This window comes from Telopea speciosissima, chromosome 10, assembly GCF_018873765.1.
Source record: "Telopea speciosissima isolate NSW1024214 ecotype Mountain lineage chromosome 10, Tspe_v1, whole genome shotgun sequence".
Taxonomy (NCBI): Eukaryota; Viridiplantae; Streptophyta; class Magnoliopsida; order Proteales; family Proteaceae; genus Telopea; species Telopea speciosissima.
Window position 1 is genome coordinate 34,881,917 of NC_057925.1, and position 23,721 is coordinate 34,905,637.

At 40.6% G+C, this 23,721-nt stretch overlaps 2 protein-coding genes and 1 non-coding gene across 3 annotated transcripts; all 3 read right to left on the reverse strand.

Moving 5' to 3' along the window:
* Positions 1–2,304: 2,304 nt before the first annotated feature.
* Positions 2,305–2,397, reverse strand: LOC122644421. The gene has a single exon (XR_006330351.1). It is a non-coding gene; the product is annotated as a small nucleolar RNA Z103 (small nucleolar RNA).
* Positions 2,398–10,151: 7,754 nt separating this feature from the next.
* On the reverse strand, positions 10,152–10,640 carry LOC122643501 (protein ALP1-like; the record flags this gene model as incomplete). Its single annotated transcript, XM_043837118.1, has 1 exon — positions 10,152–10,640. A coding segment is annotated over one exon (489 nt), but the record flags the coding sequence as incomplete, so codon positions are not given.
* Positions 10,641–17,132: 6,492 nt separating this feature from the next.
* On the reverse strand, positions 17,133–17,705 carry LOC122643503. The gene has a single exon (XM_043837119.1). The coding sequence runs from the start codon at positions 17,703–17,705 to the stop codon at positions 17,133–17,135; it is 573 nt and encodes a 190-aa protein (XP_043693054.1).
* Between the last annotated feature and the right edge of the window lie 6,016 nt (positions 17,706–23,721).

The window sequence follows — 23,721 nt, forward strand, 5'->3', positions numbered from 1 at the left end:
CTTCCTAACCAAGAAGTGTTTTCCACGTTAGTTTTTCATTCCCTCACAGATACACAACATGAATTTGGCCTATCAATCTACAGCCAGTGTAGGCATCAATCATTATCACTCCAAGATGCATAAAGTATACCTGTAGCGGTAAGGACCTCTTAAGTATAGCGAAAAAAATAACTATTAGACAACCTTGTTTCATAAACAACTAACGGTGATCCATACTAGCCTCTAGTGTGGGCATCAATCATTATCACTCCAAGACGCACAAAGTATACTAAAGCGGTAAGGACCTCTTAATTATAGCAACAAAAATAACTATTAGAGAGCCTTGTTTCATAAACAACTGACGGTGATCCATACTAGCCTCTCGTAATGATCATATTCAACATACATACAATATGAATGCTCACATCTATATTACTGAATCACATTCCAATAAATATATAACATGACAACCATATGAATCGTATGTTCAATAATTGTGGATACTTTAAGGTGTAACCTTAGGACAATACATCGCACATAAAATAATAATGCAAATTAATATGCATAATTGGTTTTTGATGGACACACATGTCCAATATATAACCATAAAATAAAACCTGACATTACTACTTATTGCTTTTGTGAAAATATATTGCAAGTCAAAGCTTACTTAACAAGCAACTTTCAATATGCATAAAAAAAACTTGTAAGATCAAACAAGGCAAGAAAGGGAAAAGAAAGAAGAGAAATTGACCTCATCAAAAAAAAAAGAAAGTAGAGAAATATGAGAGCAACGTATCTTACTATTGCCCAAGACCTATGTACAATTAGCCTCAGACATATGAGAGCATCGTTTAAAAGAATGGAATCGGGACCCGAATTGGAAGGTTGTGCTTGGCGCATTGGTCAAGTGCTCACTTGCTGAACGCTTGGTCACGAGTTCAAGTCCTGGAAACAGGCTCTCTGGAAACAGGTGTAAGACTGCGTACATCTGACCCTCCCCAAACACTGCTAAACGTGGGAGCCTTGTGCACTTGGTACAACCTGAATTGTTCCTAGGAATCATCCTGGATTGGCCTACAATGGACAATTTTTGGATCGACAATGGATCAGCTCAAGAATCTGGTTTAAAAAAAAAGAACAAAACAAGGGAAGTTCCTCTCTCTCTCTCTCTCTCTCCCCATCACGACTCTCTGGTTTAAAAAAAAAGAACAAAACAAGGGAAGTTCCTCTCTCTCTCTCTCTCTCTCTCCCCATCACGACTCTACAAGACTACAATCCTCACTTGGTGATTCCAATTAGCATCAATGTCGATGGCTTTCTGCTACTGCTGTCAATTTAGGCTTTGGTAAGATTTCTCTCTCTCTCTCTCTCTATATATATATATATATATATGTTTCCTCTTCCCCCTCCCCCTCCCACTCAACACCACCATCAAAGCCCAGGTTTTACCTAAATCCCACCCCTTCATCCCTTCCCTACCCCTCTCTCGTCCTTCGCCCGTCCGTCTCCCTTCCCTCCCCTTCTCTCCCTCTTCCTCTCCTCTTCACCTCTTTTTTGTTTCCCCCTCCCCCTTTGATATAGAGGAGATTTCTGTAGAATTCCTGGATTGGTTGCACTAGTAGAAGACCACCCAATTAAGCCGAAAGTACTAATTTGCTAGCATAACTTTGGAGAGCAATAATTTTTTATTCGAGTGAAATTACAGGACCCATAACACCTTTTCGGAAACCTCAGCCAATGCTCTATAGGAAATATATTCAATTGATTCATTGGACCAAAAATTTTGGGTCAAATTCCATCATTTAAGGGGTCTATTGGGCCTCTAAAGTTTTGCGCACGATTTAGGAATCTTAGTTTTCTATTTATTATTATTATATCAGTTGATTCAGTTCATTTTTTATTTTAGGGAAATTTTCAGTGCCCCCCCTCCGTTGGACCGTGGTATTAATGCCAACTCATTAAGTCTCAATATTTCAATTTAAGCCCAAAAACTAACGGAAATCACATTGTAACAGTTAAATAGTGATGCCACCATGTTAGTAATTTTGTAAAGTCAATTTTGCCCTTGTTTTTTTTTTTTTTAATTCCTTTTTTTTTCCTTCTTCTCCTTCTGCTATTTTTTCCACTGCCGCCGTTGCCGCTGCCACCACCACCACCTCCAACCCTCCTTCTCTCGCTCCCCTGCAACCCCGCCACCACCCTCTTCAGTCTTCCCCGCCCCACCATATTCTCAGCAATTCAACCTTTCTAAAAGTGGGTTGTAGGTAAGAAAATTTTCAGGGTTCAAAATTCACAGGAAAAAATAGAAAGGTTGGGGAAAGAATGGATCAGACTCTTAGCTTGGATTCTCCGAAGAGAAAAAATAGCTTAGTATCATCAGAGTCGAGAAGTTGGGGAAAGAATCATCACTTCCATCCATTCTATACAAATCTCATTTTTCATCCCAAATTAAAACCCTAATCACGTAAAAAACAGAAATTCAGAGAGAGATAAAATGAGAAGATAAAAAAGAGAAATAGAATTTCTCCGGATCTGCAAGGGCACCTTTGATGCCGTCATTGCACCATCATGAATTCTCTCTCTGTCTCTCTTCGTTTTTTTCCTGTGTTCACTTTAGGGTTTTTTCCCCAAATACCAACCATGGAATTGGAGCAGATAATTTTCCTGGAATTAGGAGATGGGGACTTTGGAATTGGGAGAAGAAATGGAAATGGAAAATTTCCATTATGGGGACTTTTGTCTCTTCACTCCCCAGATTCTCATTTCACACAATTATCTCTAACCATGGATCGATTTGAGAGAATTGAAAGAGAGCTTTAATCTGAAACTTACTCACCTGGTAGAGTGAGTTCAAGCAATTGGAACAACCAGAAAGCTTGTTCCCTCTCCTTTAATCTGGAACTTACTCACCTTGTTGCTGCTCAAGCAATCCTTCTCAAGGCGATTCACATTCTCACCACCGAAAAGCTTCTCCTCTTTCGACACCGAGAACACATCAGGACAGCTCAAGGGTTGGAGCCTTGTACCACAATAGAAATAGATGAGAACGCAACTCTGAGTATGCAAAGTATGCAGAGTATGCAGAGTAGAGCCAAGCGGCAAGCACAGGGCAGCAGCGGCTTCGTTTCAGCCCTGTGTGTGCATTTGGGTTATTTTCATTGCACCGCAAGCATTGTTGAAGGCGTGGAAGAGCTCGTTAGGGAGGTCGAGAGGGCAGCCATGGAGGTTGAATTGTTCGGGGAAGGCTGGGATCATGGCTGGATGAGCTGACGTTGAGAAGAATGGTTGGATCAGAGGTGGATGAGATGGGGTTCGGAAGAAAGTCCCCATTTTCCATTTCCATTTTTTGTCCCTTTGTTCAAATGAGGGTAGTTTAGACATTTTACCCCCACTCAGTTAACTCTCGGTTATTTCCGTTAGGTTTTGGGCCCAAATTGAAATATTGGGACTTAATGAGTTGGCATTAATACCACGGTCCAACGGAGGGGGGGGGTGCTGAAAATTTCCCTGTATTTTATTTAGGTTTCATTTTTCTTTGTAATTTGACCTCCTTATATAAGAGTCATTTTGGATGAAATAAAGTATCTTTTTATTTTTTTTTGATAAGACAAACAAAATATATTAATTAAAGGATATCCACAAAAGTACATCGATCATACCGTTGTTTCAGCTTAGAGAAATTTTTTAGCCAAAGACATAAGTTAGGGGAGGGGCATAACATTATAGGCAACCCAGTGATATGATCAACTAGAGACAATAAAAGGTCCAAAATGTCCAATGGCCAGTGAGATCGGGATGGAGTTGGAAGAAGTCCAGTAATTGTCGGGTCTGAGCACCAAACTTCTTTCAGCCTCACTCCTCTCTTCTGGGTAAGAGTTAAACCATGAAGGATGGCCAACAATTCCGGTTCCAACAGGTGCCTAGACTTTAGCTTCCCTGCAGCCAACAAAAAGGGTTTGCCATGTTGCAAAATACAAAAAACCCAGCCAGAGTACTCTACCTCTCCTATGTCTCTGGGCTGAAACCCTGCGCAGAACAAAACAAGAAAATCTAAAGTAGGTAAATAAACCTCATGGATAGTCGGGGAAGAAATGTCATGAATAAAAGAGTTCAAAGTTAAATTAGGGGGGGGGGGGAAATACGAAGTTCCCGTAACCAAAGTTCAATCTTTCTTACTGCAGCTAAAGGATCAGGCATAACATTATTAAAAATCAAATTGTTCCGAACAGACCAGACAACATAACAGGTAACAATGAAAACAGAAAAAAACCAAACACGCGAATTCTTATCCAAACGGCGACTAAGAAAGGTCGCAATGCAGTAATGGCCAATAGAGGGGGCAAAAATAGATTCCGTTCTTAATCCAAGCGGCCCAGCTGCCCAGATGTGTTTAATCCAGTCACACGAAAGTAATATGTGCCAGATGGTCTCATTACAGGCGCCACAAAGAGCACATGTGGGATCCACCTGTTTCCATTTCGACACAATCTTTAACTGGAATCCCTGCATGTAATACATGCCAGAAAAAAAACTTTAAATTTAGGATGAATATTAAGCTTCCAAAAAAATTTCCACCATAAGGAACAAGAAAAATCAGAGGAATGAGACTCAGAGAGAAAATGTGCCACTTTTTTAGTGCTAAACTGACCATCTTTTGATAAAGTGCACCACCATCGGTCAGCAAAAGAAGAACAGGGGATGCGGCAAATATTTTTGACACAATTGGGTACCGTGTCTCGCAACAACCCCATGTTCCAGTGGTATTATTAATAAACAGACTAACCTTTTCAGGATACGTCCGCTGAGATTCAGAGGGCTTAAGTGTAAAATGCGGGATTGAAGGGATCCAGGGGTCTGTCCAAAAATAGGTATCAGTCCCGTTCCCAATGATCCTCAAAGAGAAGGATCTAAGATATTTAAGGATTTTGGCAATACTGTTCCAGACCTAGGATCCACATTTTACGGCAGTTGCTGGGTCAAAAAGCAAAGTCGAGGGGTAATATCTAGCCTTTAAAACCCTGGCCCAGACCGAATGTGGCTCAGTCAGAAGACGCCATCCAAGTCGGCATAGAAGGGCCACATTTTGAACCCGAGCAGGTCGAACCAGTCCAGAAGCAAATTTAGGAGAAGACATCTTCCAAGAGATTAAAGCAGATCTAGATTCCTCCTGTGACCCACCACACCAGAACTTATAGCTGATGGAATCAATCTTTTTACAAATAATATTAGGAAAGAAAAAGTAGCTCATTTGATAAGTAGGCATCGAACTGAGCACAGATTTAATTAGAATACTTCGCCCTGCAAATGACAAGCTGTTAGCAATCCAAGAAGAAAGTCGACCATTAATTCTGTTAACCAACGGCATAAGTTGTTTACTCTTTGCTTGCATTGGGAGCAGGGTGGTACCCAGATACGAAATAAAGTATCTTGAAGTTTATGAACGAAATTATTTATTTGCTCTTCTTCCCCATTGGAATTAAATTTTTTTTTACTTTGAGGATTCGAGGGTCGTGAGAGCCAGAACGAAATGTAGCCCTCATACGTCCTACTGTGTCACCCTCCAACTCCCACTGTCAGTGCAACACCCCCATCCATATATCCCTCCCCCTTTCGCTCCCCGTCCTCCTCTGACTAGCTCGAATTCCCATCTTTTCTTTTATTTTATTTTTTATCATATGATGGTGACACATGTCCACCATGCAGTTACATATTGACCACATGTCTATCATATTGACACATGACTTTTTTAATAGAATCAGTTGATCAATCCGGATCAGATCGATCCTGTTACTCGATCCACTTGACATCACTTCAAATTGAGCAAAATCAGGATCGATGGATTCCAATCGTTGAAGAAATGGGATCTTTACCCTCTCAATTACATTGTCCGTACTTGACGTCAAGTACATCTAATAGAGGAAGGTGGATCCCACCTCGGACAATGTGTTCGGGCAGGGGATAAGATAGTCATTTCTACCTCCTCTATTAGATGTACTTGGCATCAAATACAGGCAGTGTAATTGAGTGGATAAAAATTCGAAGAAACAATGTATGAGACAAGGAAACACACAAAGTTTGTCGGAAATCTTATATCGCGGCTATTAGTCCATGGTGGCCATGTACTGCCGACAGAGCATATGTGGCTACCATTTCATAATTCTCAGAACAAACCAACGAATAGATCCGTACAGATATACGTTGGAAGGTGTGAATAACGAATGTGTGGTTCCCTTTCATCGCTTCGTTGTTCTTCCCATGCTAACCACCCAAACGATAATGTGAGAGAAACACTTGACTCAAAAGAACCCACCAAATTATTATTCTTTAATTTCTGCACTTTTCTCCACTATACATATCCTTCCTTTTTTGTACGCTCTCTTTTAGTTTTCCTGTCGGGGCAATAAAAGGAACCTCACTCATAATTTAGATCCACGCATGCGCATGCATCATAAAACCAAAATAAAGAACAAAAACGTCTAGAGACCATCAAGGCATTAAATGGAGATAATTTTTCAAATATATAAAGGCATCAATGATTGAATTTAATGTCCCGGTCTGTTTTCAGGCCCAGCATCCAGGGAGGCAGTCAAGGGTTGGGCTGTGCCACACACCGGGATGTGTGTGGTACATCCTAGCAGCCAGATGCCCTTTGGGCACTCGTTGAGCACTAGGTTCCTTGGAGAGGAGTTCTTCCCTTTTCAATTTTGAACTTAACCGATGTGAGACTATGCCTCGAAAACTCTTAACATTTCAATTGACCACATGGTGCAAGTGAATTAGGGAAAAATCCTCCAAACAACTAACCTTAGGGTAAAAGAATGGGCACAATTTTTACTTTAAGATTATTAATTAGATCGAGTTATATGCATACTCTTTAATCATTCTATGTTAAAAATAACAAGATATTTAATATTTAAATCCATGCATACTTTATAGATTGACTGTAGATTCTTTAAAATTAATAATTTTAAAAAACCAAAGAATTGAAGAAGAATATAATATACTTATAAAATGAATATCCATTAATAATTAGATCCATAAATGGATCATACATTGCCTAAAAAAATATTTTGAAAATAAAATAAAGACTAAAGACGATGATGAGGAAGACGAAAAATTAGGAACATGATGATGTACTTATATGATTAGATTGAGTTGTTAATATGTTTTAAGTCACCCCATGCTTAAAAGAGAAAAGGAAGAAAGTAAAATAACTTTGCACCCAATTAAGGTTAGATTTATTGTTTTCCATTTTTTGGAAACTCTACTGATCAAGTGTAGTCATTGGAGGATGAACTACTTTTTCATCCATCCTAAGTTCAGACACTGATATGACTTTGAAAAAGGACCAATCCACCGCCAAAGGGGAGCCACATAAAAGTAAGGGCATTTGTGTTCCAAAAGAAACCATTTAATTTAGAGGGTGAAAAATGTCAAAAACATAAAAGGGAGAAAGTTCTCTCTGGGGAGTGTGCGCTCTGCGCTCAAACGCAGTGGGGCAAAATGATCTTCTGCCTCCATGAAAGGTGTTAATGACCATCCTATTGATGTTGTTGCATACGCTCTCATTGGCTCCTGCACGTGCTTAGGGCTACATTCCATAAAGAGAACCCTTGTTCAATATAAAATATGTTAGGGCAAGAGAATGCTAACGGTGTAGCGCCGCACCCGGGGGCCAATGAAAGTGCGATCGAAGCATTGGTTTGGATGGGATTTTTGATTTCACTAGGGGTTGAGGGTCTTTTTGCGCTCCTATGTCTGGGCTCAAGAACCATGTGATCAGTTAGCGTTCTTTTTCCCAATATGTTAATATTGGAAGGTATGATGCTAATAATGTCGATTATATCATTTGCAATCTGTCTCCTCGTTAGCTATCTATATGGAAAGAGAACGTCATCCGGTCGCGCAACGCATGCCGCCCCTGCGCCTTGACACAGGGGCACGCAAAATGACTGTCACACCCCCCAGAACCCCGGTATAAAAAAATCATCACCCGTTAGGACGTTACCTGAACGGAGATGAGAACTTAATAGAAGGATCTCATACGGATTTGGTTACAAGCTTTACGAACTTCAACAATCGTCTTCAATCTCTAGATATCTTTAAAGACTTCTCCACAGAAAACTCCACATCACAAATCTTTGGGAATAGATGCAATCCCACAAAGAATACACTGGTAACTTGGTGAGCAAGATTGAGAGTGAGAGACATCTCAATGATACAAGAATATAATTAGGTTTTGGGATGACTTGATTATATTTATAATTAATCAGTCCCCACCTCCTCATAGTGTCCCACTCTAAATAGGAATCATAGAGAGGGAAGAGACCTAAAGGGTAAAATGCCACCTCCTTAAGTGGTCAACCCAACTGGTTCAATCAGCTGCCCCATTGGTTGGTGCTGAACCCGAATCAGGTATGTACCCAGGTTTGGTTAACACCCGAAAATGACCAGGGTGCGACGGTCATTTAGCACGCCCCTGTGTCAGTGCGTAGGGGTGGCGTGTCTGGCGTGACTGAGTGGTTTTCTTTCTCCCATATATATATAATCTGATTTGATCAATTTTCTTTGTAATAATAGAAAGAAGCATCTAGTATTCCAGTACTCGAAATTGCATTTTAGTTTAATAAAATTATGAGAGAAAGAACCCCACTTGGTCGCGCCAGGACACGCCGCCCCTGCGCCTTGACATAGGGGCACGTGAAGTAACCGCCGCACCCCTGGTCATTTTTGAGGTTCAAGGGAAATGTGGCGGTCATTTCACAGGCCCTGCGTCAAGCACAGGGCGGCATGTGCTAGCGTTCACTTTCCCTAAAATTATAGAGGTTTTTTTTTTTGGGAAACCCCTAAAATTATAGAGGTAAAGATTTCTTCTATTATAAGCTATATGAGGTTAAATTAATGATAATTACTTTACTCAAAAAAAAAGTTTAATGATAATTCAAGTTAAAAAGTCCATTTCATCAAAAAACAAAAAAATAGAAAGTTAAAAAGTCCATTGCATACCTTTTAATATTGTCCAAACCTCGGTATCATTTAGTGAATTTTAACAACTATTTTTAAATGGGTTTTTTTCAAATGCCCCCCTCAAATTGCCCATAGGTACAAATGCACCCTTGAATGTTTATTAATTTCAAATGCACCCCTACTTTGAAAACTTTGTGACAATCTTGTCCAGTTTGTTAGTAAAGTGACCATATTACCCTCATCTTCTCCAAATCAGGATTTGAAATTGAAACGACTCCTTACATTTTATCAAAAAATTATGTAGCAAACAGACCATGACGATCAAAAATAGCAAGAACTCCATGCCGCCTTCTTTCCACCTCATTGAAAGAAGCTTTCACCATCCCTTAACCCCACCAAATGCCTTATCAACAAATTCCATCGCCCTGTTGATAAACCCAAAATCACCCCAACCAATCAGAGATCGCCATGTGGCACGATCCAGAAAAGTGGGCCAAGACAGAGTCAGTGAAGCACCATCCACCAACACCCATGGGCGCCAACCCCCTTGGGGCGTGGACCTGGCGTCAACCCCCTTGGGCGCGGATCCCTTCTCCGAACACGTCATCCTTGGGCATGGCTTCCCCGGACATGTCATCCCCGGGGCACAGTCTCCCTCCAACATGGCAATCATCACCACCATCAACAAGACACAGATTGCATCACCAAGGACTCTAGGCCAGCGCCTATCGAGTCACGTAGTCTGAACGGACTCATTTACTAGGAACCTCATCTACCACGTAGATGAGGTCTATCCACCAAGGATGCCAAGTCTATCAAGGACACTACTTTTTATAGGAAGACAACTACCAGGTCTACCGTGACACCACGTCTCACGGGAAGATAACCTATCAAGGAGGAGCCCTGCTACTCAAGGACTCTATCACCCACGGCAAACACTCTACATCAACTGGGACTCTCCGCCCCGCCATACACTGCTATAAAAGGCAAGGTACACAACCCCATAGGGGACATCTTAACTCATATGGAATACTACTATTCATCTATTTGCTCAGAGAGATCTAACTTAGGCATCGGAGAGTCCTAGGCCGGAACCACACCGGTTCTCCTTTGTCACCCCAGGGTCTTTTGCAGGTTACGACACTCGAAGGACCGCTGAGCGATTTCTTGACGCAACACCTTCTATGAACAGAATTAAATGACTATTGCGAGGAACTGTGCTCATCATCAATGTTTGATTCTGGAAAAAATGTAAGAAGCCATGGAAGAAGAGGAAAACAAGAATCTCTCAAAATGTACTGAGGTACTGATTTGCCATCGCCAAGCTCAAGAGCAGGCCCATTCAATAACTCCTTCGATTCCTCGACTCGTTGAAACAGCTTCGCCTTGCAGTGAATTGTGTCTGGACTCATGTAACTTGGCCAACCAGCAGAGACATCCAAGATCCTCCCTTCCCCATCCACCAAACCCTGCGCAATTATGGCTCCATCTTTCTTCCCTAACGCTCCTCCATCCACAGGAAACCTGCTGAACCCTAGAACGCCACAACAATTTGGTAGCGAAATCCAACCAAAACACTCGATGATCCTCCCCAAATCTGAGGGGAAATCAAACAAATACAACAATTGATTGTTAACTGCCTTGCAGACCGTATCAAAAGCACGGCAAGCAGAGGCTGAATCAAGCCCAAATCAGTCCTGAAAGTGTGTTTTCTTGTATTTCCTAAGTAAAATAGGTACTCCTTCTACTTGTTGAGGATCTTAATCAGCTCAAGTGCAACTTAAAAAATGATTTGGGGAAGATTTTAAGTTTCAAACCCTAAACGATTTGGAGAAGATGAGGACAATTTGATCACTTTACTCTTTAATTTTGGTGGATTTTTATCATAAAGGCATTTTTGTCATTAGATTCCCTAAAACTAACGTCTAAGTACTAGGGCTGTAAACGGATTGGATTCGGCTCGGATAGTGCTATATCCGCATCCGCATCCGCATCCGCATCCGATTAGCTATCGGATGGATTCAGATAGTCCTAAACAGATACGGACACGGATACGGATTGGATATTTTATCTATTTACATGTAAATATAGCTTTTTGAATAACTATAGCCTACCCGTATCCGCATCCATTTAGCTTTCGAACGGATTCGGATAGTGCTAAACAGATACGGAAACGAATTTTGGCTATTCATTTACACCCCACGTCCCGGACTACCAGACTGGACTAAATTGTTATAAAGTTTGGAAAGTAGGGTGCATTTGGAATTAGTAAACGTTCATGGGTGCATTTGTACGTATGGGCAATTTGAGGGAGGCATTTGAAAAAATCCTTTTTGAATTGGATAATAATGCACACAGATCTAGAAATGAGCAAGACACATAAGAAGTTTAGAAAGAGACATCCCTTACTGTTATAATCTTTCGGTGATCAATATTCTATGCATTGGACAGTTTTTTTCTTTGGGATGACGGGGGTGTGGGGCCAAAAGATTAATTAAAGGGTCTTTATGTCTGAATAATTTCTTCTTTGTCTTAGGAAAACTAAGGATTTGGGTCTCTTGATGCGTAGGCTGCCCCAACGGCCCTGCTGCGTAGACAGAAGGACATATGCAATGACCGCCTTACCCCTGCCAGAGCGCCTTGCCCGAGTGGGGGTAAGGCGGTCATTGTGCGCAGCCCTGTGTATATGTAGTAGGATCGTTGGGGCAGCCCGCGCAAAAGATGATCCGGATCCGGAATACTAATGGTTCCCACCTTAATGAATATGGTTCTGGGCAATCTATGATATCTAACAGACCTATCGATGATTTTAATTTCCTTATTATTTTCTTATCCATTAATTTGTGGACCTACATAAATAATAATAGGGAAAAAGAAGGCTGCCAAGTCGCGTGGCCCCTAAACCAACGCAGGACCGACAGGAGCTTGCACATAAGCATCTATTGTGGATGAAATCCAAGTGGGTGATGTGGATGACTTGCAAAAGGTGAAGGGCACAAAAGGGACCCGGAGCTGACTCCGAGGGGGGATTCTACAATTTCTAAGTCAAATCCCATGCAATAGTAAGAATGACATGGAAGTACGGAGAGAGCAGTAACTTGTTGAATGATCCTATCTCCCCCCCCCCTTTTCTTATATAAAGGAGAAGTAGTTAATGAAGCGTTCACAAAATCCTTACAGAGGTCGGAGTCCTTTCATGCTTGGAAAATTCGTATATTCCCTTATGCATGGTCGAGTGAGGCTTATACTTACCTTAATTAGGGGGGGGAATGTGCCTATCCTCCACGAGTATGGAGTGGAGTTCGAATCTTGAAATAACTCTAATAGTGGAGAATTGGCTCTTTGTGCGGAGTTTGAATCTTGCCAGGATTCTGATGTCGATGATCCATTTTCCTAACGGTTCTCTTCAGCTATGACTCATGTCTTTCCCTCGATTGGTCTCTTGCCAGGTGTCGCAGGCCCATTGAGAGTTTATTTTTTGTGTATCAGCATCCAAAAGGGGTGATGATCACCCAATAGGGATGGGTTCATAGGAGTGAGGTTGTCATACCCCAAAATCACCCCCTAGGAGGATTCGTGGGTTGAATCGAATATCCAATGTACTTGAGGACCTCTAAGATCAAAAGTTGTAGATACACATCACAAGCTCAACACAATGATAAAACAACAGATATGTCCTTGATCAGAGTGTACGAAAACTAACGAGTTTACTAGATAATTTACATGTTATTTACATTGTCATTTATCCCCCAAACTACCAGAAGGTATGATGCCCAACCGTCGAGCCAGAAACTAGCAAACTAGACAATATATACAGTGGACCACGCCCACCAAAAAGACTATATAACATCAAAAAACATGAGCTCCTCGCCATCAATTCCTATTCTCCAGGGACACCCTGATCATCCATGTAATAGGGGTCACACTTCTTTGAGTCCAAACCAGTATGGTCACTATAACCATTAGCCTCTGCCTCGAAGTAATCCTCCCTACTACCATCACATCTACCTGCAAAATCATCTAAAAAGAAAACATTCCACAACGGTGAGCTCCACCGAGCCCAGCAAGTAAAGGATAGACCACACACAAGCAATCACACATACAAATAAAGAATCCTAAATGCATAGATTCAATTTTTAAACCTAATTTTCACCTAACAAACAATGCCTAGGTCCGTAAGTCATTGTTACACCAACAACTTGGGAAAACATACATGGGTCCATCACCCCGACTGAAGCTGTAACCTCAATTGTTGCATGGAGCCCAGACCAGTTCTAATCCCCAGATCCCCCAATGGGTAGACTTCGATAATCATAGCCTGGACCTCATGCCGGCGTACCACACACTCCTCAGTGACAGGGAGCTATGATCACCCAGCATCTAAACCCCTGCTCGTAAGGGTTGTAGCACCAAGGATTGACTTCCCTAGCCATATGCCGACTAAATTGCATAGTACGAGGTGTACAGTGCTCCTGCATCCCATACTACGACACACTATACCTCTCATTTCTAAGCCATCTACGACATCTATTCTAACATACAGAGTTCACATTCCAACACATTCCACATCGAATCGTAAATCCACATTTCTATAATATAAAATATAAACGAAATAATTAATACGACAGATTCTAACAAGAATAAATTCATACATATGCACGGTTCCAAATAATCAATCTAAAATGATAAACATTCCAAACTAAAATCAAAGCCTATCCCTACTCACCTTATTATGATTGATTTTGCGATGCCGAGTTGGTTCTCGAGTCGATTGTCGGTAGGTTCGATGACCCAAGAGTTATGTCCTATTATTTATCAACCAAACATATATGTTAGGCGGTATCCTAATGTTACTGGAGTCCTAAGATAGGTTAGGGTTAAGTTAAAATAGGTTTGGAGTTAAGAAACCACTTGACAGCAACACTAGTCTGTGTCACTAGTTGACCAGTGACTTCCACCAAAGACAAACAGTAAACGAATTTACAAGAAAAACGGGTTTTAGAAGGGGGTTTTGGGTTGGTTTTCTCCAATTGACATTAGGGATGGTTCCCACATATGGCATTGAGTTCTTGTGACTCAAATTGGGCTAGGGAGATGGGCAATTTGGCGAATTGGGGTTGGGATTGGGTGCATGCAATGGGTTTGGGTTCCAACTTCACGGTTTTAACCATGCATGGTAGAATCAAACTTCCAAATGGTTTAATTTGGTATAGAGGATGACAATTAATCATCAATTATAATCAAAACCGAATTGGGGTTAGGTAAGCGATCATGGTTCAAATATGCATGGAGTAATCTGAGTTTTAATTGAATCAAACTAACTAAGCATGGCTGGAATTAATTTATAAAACCATGGCTAAGCATAATAAGATGTTAACTGATAGTAATGCATCCAAACTAGAACCAAAGTGAAGTCTCCTAACAGAATTCAAGCATGCATGGAGAAGGTTTGATCAAATTTAGTAACCTTCCAAGTAAATCCACATACATGCAAGCTGGGTATTTAGATTCCCAAATCAGAGATGGCTTTAGCATTAGGATCATGGTAAAGAAGGAAAATCAAGGAAAGATTTATGGAAAGAGTAAGAGTTACCTTTACAATAGTTGTTGCTTAGAGACAATGGGATGGATTTCCCACTTGAACCATGCATATAGAAGTTGGATAGAATTTACAAACAGATTTCAGAGAGGACTTGGTGGGAAGAACAGCTAGGATGAGATGGAGGGAGGAGTGGATGATGGATTTCTTACCAAATCCAGAATTTGGTTTCCAAGGCTGCCTTTTTCTCTTCTTCTTCTTCTTCTTCTTCGTTTCCCTTTTCTTCTCTCTGCTTCTATCATTTAGGGCTATAGAGATGTGAATAGTGATGGGTTTTGGTTTATATAGATAGTGAGTTAGAGGGTCAGTTTGGTCATATCCCATTTGATTCCAAAACCGATTAATTGGCCGATTTAGTGTACGTGGATTAATTAAGCAGGTCCCACATACCAACGTTGTTGGGGGAACATTCCAATTAGATAAATGGGATGCGGCGGCAAGAACCTTGACTCGAGGCACCGGGTCCCACACTCTCAAGATAAAATCTGCAGTAATAGCAACTTTGGTCTATGTGAGTGGTCGACTAGAGGGATCCACCAGAATGTGATCTTTATGCTGCCTAAGTGTCTTCACACCTCGAGCTTTGGCAGTTTCATGTATTAACACATCTCCAACAATGTTTTCATGCCACAAATACCCAAAACATGGTCAGGGTCGCTTACCAAGAACCGTACATTTGTTTATGAATTTTGCAATTGCATGGGGGAGGTACGCATCGTTTTGCTGGCCGGTGACATACTGATACAAGGGTTCCATCTTCCATGTCTACTCGCTCAAACACCCAACCCATGCTCCATAGGGTACACGAGGCTATGACCTCTGGTTTTGGACCTACAATCGAATTCGGGTTAGGGTTCAGGTTAAAATAAGTCAAACTGTAACATTCTCCCCACCTTACAGAAATTTCGCCCTCGAAATTTGGCGTGTCTGAGGATCTGTATAGGTGAGGATACCTTGACTGCTTTTCATCTTTTCGCCACCTAGATGTTCCTTTGTCGGGGCGACTACTTCATAGGACCTTTTTGTCTTGTATCGGCATGCCTCTTTCGTTTTGATTGAGCTACCAAGGTTCAATTCTCAAATATTCAGCCCTCAACAAGCGATGTAATCAGACCCAAGTTTGGTTAATCTAAGACTCTACTTAATATAAGGACCCAAGGGAAATCGAACCCCAAACGTACACTTCAAGAAATCAACTAATCAAACTATCCCCGCGTATTTCACCCACTAATCTATCTTTCTTATAGCTTTGGGTTATGTGGTATTAGTTTATACTATCTTACATACAAGACTTTTCCTATGAAAACTTTTACTTCTGGTTCTTCAATACCTAACTCAACTTTAGAATGAATAGGGTATTGATGGGATCACTATTGTTCACTCCCAATTACTTGATATACCTCATACTTACTTGAATTCATCCTGTAATGTTCCATCCATTTGGTTCATGGCCATATATCTTTATCGAGACTTTGTTACGTGTCTACGGTCTCTCACCGTCCCTCTAGAATCTAGATACGAACCTAAGATTTTCTAATGGATAAGGTTCTTGAGTGTGAGCTTATTCAATTCCTGATAATCAATGCACATACGCATGCTTCCATCCTTTTTTTAACAAACAACACTGGCGCTCCCCAAGGTGATACGCTGGGCCGAAACAGTTACTTTCCTAGCTTTCTTGGGTAGTTCAATTATATATATATAAACTCATCACCGCTTTGAATTTGAATAAAATTTTCTTCTCTGCACACATGGCATTGGCTCCATAAGTGGACCACCAATCTATACCTAGTATGACGTCGAAATCCTTTATGTCAAACTTGATCAGATGAAAGGTCAAGCTTCGCCCACAGATTTCCACCGGACAGGGTTCGTAGACTTCCTTCAAATTTACAAAACTCCCAGTTGGAGTGCTAACTACCAATTTGTGTCCTAAATTCTTCGGAGGTACGTTCATCTTATTAGCGAAACCCTTCGATACGAAGGAATGCGATGCACCAGAGTCAAATAAAACGTATGTAGTTGTGGATGCTATAGATAAAGTACTTGCCATCACATCGGGATTTTCTTTAGCTTCCTCATTGGTCAGAGCATATACCTTTCCTTGAGTCCTATTACCTTGGGGTAGGAAAGGTCGGTTAGCAGGCTAAGACTGTGATGGTGCACCTGCTCTCCGGTGAGGACAGTCCCTGGCCAAGTGTCCGGTTTGATTGCATTCGTAACATTGGAGCGGACTATAGGGTCGAAAGACAGTTGAGGGATTTATAGGTTGAGGAGATGCTTGGCTTGCTTGACTAATAGCCGGATGGAGAGACTGGGCAGCTGATGTAGCTTGACTTAGAATGGAGTAATTGTTTTGAGTGGATTGACCAAAAGTAGGCCGAGTAGTTAGCGAAGCTTATCCCGACTTAGACCTACGGTATTGTATTGGAGTAGGATTGTACACGAGTCCTCTGAATGATTTATTGGGCCAGCCATAGTTTTGGAAGGTGTTTGGTCTTTTTCCCAATACTTGTGATGCTGTCATCTTCTTTTTCAACCTATCTTCCACAATATTCGCCTTTTGAACCATCTGAGCGAAAGACTATATATCTAAAATGGCTAACATGGCACCGATATCGGGTTTAAGCCCCTTCTCAAACTTCTTTGCTTTGCACGCATCACTTCTAATGTGTACCGGAGCAAAATGAAATAAATCTTTGAATTGTTGTTGATAGTCCAAGACTAAACCTAATCCTTGGGTGAGAGCTGCAAACTCTGCTTCTTTCTCATCCCTGAAGCTTTCTAGAAAGAAGTTTTCGAAAAAGGCTTCCTTAAACTGTTCCCAAGTGGGATTGGGGTGTATCACTTCCAAATTTGCCTTTGTTGATTTCCACCAAGCCGCGGCCTCATCTTGCAACTGGAATCCAGCACAGATTATTTTTTGAGCGTCGGTGCATTCCAATACTTCGAATATGGCGCTAATCCATCGCTCGGGCTGTAGTGCATCCGTTCCAATCTTTGAGAATGAGGATGGTTGTAGCTTTTTGAATTTCTCCATCACCTTCGATGTAGAATTGTCCTGAACATTCGGAGGCATAGGGGGAGGAAAGTTTGGAACATAGTTGGGTCTCGGTGCACCCCTTTCTTGCATGACCGCCATGAATTGGTTATTCATGTTAGCCATAAGCTCATGTTATTGTTGCTGGATCTGTAACATATGAGCCATGATGGTAGTCATGTCGCCATCTGTTGCAGCAGGAGGAGGTACGAAAGTAGGAATAGGAGTAGGAGGATCAACTTGAGGGTTAGTTGAAAGAGTAACTGGAGGATCCTCCGCTACCGATGCAGGTTGGACATCCGATACGTTGGCAGAAGTGGCATCAGTTCCAATGTTTTGGGCCACGAAACCTTGAAGGACATTTCTGTTACCTCTTGTACTAGCCATGAGTACCTTCCGAGAGGATAGAGACAAAAAAAAAAAAAAAAAAAAACTAATACGCCATTGATGTTTTATACTCAAACACAATTTTCAGCATATATGTTCAAGTAGTTGTTAATGGAGGTAATCATTTCTAAAATCAGACTTTTGTATTCTAAATTACCAAATAGAAAAGAAGACTACATTAGTAGTTACGAAGACATTTATATGTGTTTGGGTAGGATACCTGTAGGTTCTCAAAATGCAAACTGTTGGAGTTCAAGTTCAAAGTTGCACTTCTCCCAGCCACGTGGAATTATTATTTGTCATTATTCATTTATTGTTCGGGAGTAATTGCCTCGATTTGTGGTTCTATTGGTCATATATAGCTCTTCTTGCTCTCTTAATATTCTTTTTGCTTTTTCGATGACTGTGTTTAGTTCAAAAATTTTCTTCCTAAACTGGCTCAAATACGTCATGGGATTAGAAGGCTAGTTGCTTGAGTCTCTTCTTGGCCAAGTAAATTTCTAGGTCAATATACAATATATCACCCTTTACCTCTTCAACTAAAGCAAGGTTACCCTTGGTATACAATCCAACAAACATCGCGTTTGATTATCCTTTCCAATTCCTCTTTAGCCTTAACTTTAATACTTTCGAGCCTTGCTATCCTCCTTCTCAATCTAGTAAACCAAATCATACTGTTAGTAGATGGTTAAGCTTAGGTGGCATTCCATTCCCTGATTCAGGAGAGTTGGGTGTTAGTTAATTAGCAAAGGTTCAAGTCAGGAACTTAAATCATATAGTTTTTTATTTTATTTTTTATTTTTTTTATGTACAGTTAATAAATTAAAAAATAGTTGTACATAGAGAAACGTGTAGAAGTAAATGGGTGTACTTTATCCTATGATTATGATGGTTAAATCATAGGGTAGATACCCCCAAATTTATATTTCTAAAGTGTCCAACTCATCCCCTTTCAAATTTTTACTGTTCTGTTTGTCTCTGGTCGATGCGAGTGGTCGATCAGAGACATCGACCAGAGAGTCGGGGACAGCTTTAAAACCCAAATCGTAAGTCATTTCTCATATCTCTATTTTGGGTTTTGGGGGGAGAGGCTGCTCAGAGGTCGACCAGAAGCCTTTTTCAAGCATTGCCCTTATTAATCCAAGGTTCTACCACAAGGTCCTTGCATCCAACATCAAGATTAGGTAAAAAAAAATTTTTTGTCTCCCAAATTTTGATTTTCCCTTCTCTATTGAAAACCTAATTTTTTTTGCCCTTGTTTCTTGTGAAATCCTTCCTTGCTTCTTTGTTTCCCTTCAAAGATGTTGCATATCTTTGTTCATTGTACAATCTCCATGCTTTCATCTCTTCTCTTGTTACATTCCACACCTTTTCTACTTATTTGTGTGTGTGTTTTTTTGTCTCTGTGGTTGCTGTTTTTCTTTTTTTTTTTTGAGATTTTGTTAACCTTTTTGTTGTTTTTTTTTAGGTTATAATCCATGCCATCAAGTTTTTGTTTGTGAGGCTCAATTTTTTTGTCTCTGTGGTTGCTGTTTTTTTTTTTTTGAGCCTCCTGTAATTTGTTAGCCTTTCTTGCTCTCATATGATCTATATTCCCTTTTTGGTTATAATCGATGCCTCTAGTTCTTGTTTATGAAGTTCATAATTATATATAAATATATATATATATATATATATATATATATATATATATATATATATATATATATATATATATATTGTTTATATTCATTCATGTTTATGTATATATATATATATATATATATATATTTTCATAACACATCTAACTTTCTCCATTTCTTATTATTTCTTTGTAGTCATGTCTTCAAGTAGAACCGGAGGTGCTCCAAGGAAGACCTTAGCTAGCAAGCGCCAACGGCAAAAACCACTATCACCATCATCTTCATCATACTCATCATCCGAGGATGAGCCATATGTTGTTCCTACAGAGGAGGAGGAAGAGAGTGAGGAAGAGGAAATGGGTGAGTATGATGAATACCTGTTCTTGAGTTACTCAAGTTCTTAGAAATGGGATGCCTACCGTGTGAAAAAGGTGGAGAATGGTAAGGTGGTCAATATAGAGCACCTCAGGAGGCTCAAAGTTTATGAGCGTTTATACGCGTTGGGTTGGGCACCCATGTTATTATTTGAGTTACCTTGTTACCTCCTCTTGGTTCAATACTTTTATTGCAACTTGACTGTTTCACATAGCGGGGAACACCGAAAATATCTTTTGACGAGTAGGGTCAAGGGAGTTGATATTGAGCTTACTCCATGTCAGTTTGCCATTATATTGGGTATTTCTATGGATGGGGAGCAATTTTATTTTAAGCCAAGGATTGACACTTTGACCATCATACCAATGGAGACTCGCAAGCAAGTGTACAAAGCACTCACAGGCACCGACTGAATCCCCACATCTGAAGTGGAGTACAAGCCATCTCCGAGGGTTTTGAGCCATGTCGTCCAATACAAAATATGCCTCAAGGGAGGGAATCGGAGTGGTGTTGCCATTTTGAGGGCATATATCACATATTGCCTGCCTATACAGGGCTGGTAGGGGAGGACCCCAGATTTGTTTACCGTATTTTTTGATGAAGACCATGATGTACCACACGGGGAATCCAGGGGACGGTAACTTACCTTATGGGAGACTTCTCTCCAAAGTCTATCGACATTTCAAAGTTGATGTACTGGTGAGGTGACTGGTGGAGAGGGAAAAGAGTTAATCAACTATGCTACTCTCAGAAGGATGCAATTGTTTGACAAGGCCGAAAGCGATGAGGAGGGAGGACCGTATCAGAGTGATACTACTAGAGGTCATGCTTAGGCTTCATCATCACAGGGATTATCACCACCAGTTGGAGTATTTGGTTGGGAGAGCATGATGGCTCACCTTGACAACATATCTACCCGATTAGATCAAGGCTTTATAAGTGTGCGGGAAGATATCGCTTCACTGAATAGCAGGGTGGGCACACTCGAGCAGAGGTTTGATTTTTGGGATGCCCGCTTTGGACTTGATTAGCATCCACCACCAGTCGCTTGGGATCCGCCTTAGGAGTAGACTTAAACCTTAGGATCTTTTGGAGTTACTAGCTATGTTTATGTTTTTATTTCTGTCTTTTGCTTTTACCAGGTGTATGTATTTTTTAATTTTTTTTCCAACAATCCTGATGTAAAAGCTTATGCTCTTAATTAATATATACATTATTGGCTTTTGCACCTGACTAGTCTCCTATGGTGTTCTTCTACCCCCACTTGTATTAATATTCTTTGAATTTTTTTTTTTTTTTGGCTCTAGGCTTTATTCCTATTACTTTCGTCACTTGTGACTATAAATAGAGTTTCACGCTCTGATACCAAACTTTGTCACACCCCGAAACCACCCCTAGGAGGATTTATGGATTGATCCGAATACCCGATGTACTCGAGGACCTCCAGGATAAAAAAGCTGCAGATACACGTCACAAGCTCAACACAATGATAAAATAGCAGATATGTCCTTGATCAGAGTGCAGAAAAGTAAAGAGCTTACTAGATAATTTACATGTTATTTACATTGTCATTCATCCCCCAAACTACCAGAAGGTACAATGCCCAACCGTCGGGCCAGAAACTACCAAACTAGACAATATATACAGTGGACCACGTCCACCAAAAAGACTATATAACATCAAAAGATAAGCGAGCTCCTCGTCATCAGTCCCTATTCTCCAGGGACATCCTAATCATCCGTGTAATAGGGATCACACCCCTCTGAGTCCAAACCAGCATGGTCACTATAACCATCAGCCTCCGCGTCGAAGTAATCCTCGCCGCTACCATCACATCTACCTGCAAAATCATCTAAAAAGAAAACATTCACAGGATTGAGCTCCACCAAGCCCAGCAAGTAAATGATAGACCACACACAAGCAACCACACATACAAATAAAAAATCCTAAATGCATGGATTCAATTTTTAAACCTTATTTTCACCTAACAAACAATGCCTAGGTCCCTAAGTCAGTGCTACGCCAACAACTCGGGAAACATACTTGGGTCCATCACCCCGACCCAAGCTGTAACCTCAATTATTGCATGGAGCCCACACCGATCGTAATCCCTAGATCCCCCCGTGGGTAGACTCCGATAATCATAGCCTGGACCCCATCCCGGCGTACCACACACTCCTTAGTGACAGGAAGCTATGATCACCTAGCACCTGAACCCCTACTAATAAGTGTTGTAATACCAAGGATTGACATCCCTAGCCATATGCAGACTACATGGCATAGTACGAGGTGTACAGTGCTCCCGCATCCCATCCTATAGCACACCATACCTCTCGTTTCCAAGCCGTCTAAGGCATCTATTCTAACATACAGAGTTCACATTCCAACACATTCCGCATTGCATGGTAAATCCACATTTCCATAATATAAAATATAAACGAAATAATTAATAAGACAGATTCTAACAAGAATAAATTTATACATATGCACGGTTTCTAATAATCAATCTAAAATGATAAATATTCTAAAATAAAAGCAAAGCCTATCCCCACTCACCTTATTATGATTGATTTTACGATGCCGGGTTGGTTCTCGAGTCGATTGCCGGTAAGTTCGATGACCCAAGAGTTATGTCCTATTATTTATCAACCAAACATATATGTTAGCCGGTACCCTAATGTTATTGGATTCCTAAGATAGGTTAGGGTTAAGTTAAAATAGGTTTGGAGTTAAGAAAACACTTGACAGCAACACTGGTTGACCAGTGACTTCCACCAGAGACAAATAGTAAACAAATTTAAAAGAAAAACAGGGTTTTAGAAGGGGGTTTTGGGTTGGTTTTCTCCAATTGACATTAGGGATGGTTCTCACATATGGCATTGAGTTCTTGTGACTCAAATTGGGCTAGGGAGATGGGCAATTTGGTGAATTGGGGTCGGGATTGGGTGTATGCAATGGGTTTGGGTTCCAACTTCATGGTTTCAACCATCCATGGTAGAATCAAGCTTCCAAATGGTTTAATTTGGTATAGAGGATGACAATTAATCATCAATTATAATCAAAACAGAATTGGGGTTAGGTTAGTGATCATGGTTCAAATATGCATGGAGTAATCTAAGTTTTAATTGAATCAAACTAACTAAGTATGGCTGGAATTAATTTATAAAACCATAGCTAAGCATAATAAAGTGTTAACTGATAGTAATACATCCAAACTAGAACCAAAGTGAAGTCTCCTAACAGAATTCAAGCACGCATGGAGAAGGTTTGATCAAATTTAGTAACCTTCCAAGTAAATCCACATACATGTAAGCTGGGTATTTAGATTCCCAAACCAGAGATGGCTTTAGCATTAGGATCATGGTAAAGAAGGAAAATCAAGGAAAGATTTATGGAAAGGGTAAGAGTTACCTTTACAATAGTTGTTGCTTAGAGACAATTGGCTGGATTTCCCACTTGAACCATGCATATAGAAGTTGGACAGAATTTACAAACAAATTTCAGAGAGGATTTGGTGGGAAGAACAACTAGGATGAGATGAAGGGAGGAGTGGATGATGGATTTCTTACCAAATCCAGAATTTGGTTTCCAAGGCTTCCTTCTTCTTCTTCGTTTCCCTTTTCTTCTCTCTACTTCTATCGTTTAGGGCTGTAGAGAAGTAAAAAATGATGGGTGTTGGTTTATATAGATAGTGAGTTAGAGGGTCAGTTTGGTCATATCCCATTTGATTCCAAAATCGATTAATTGGC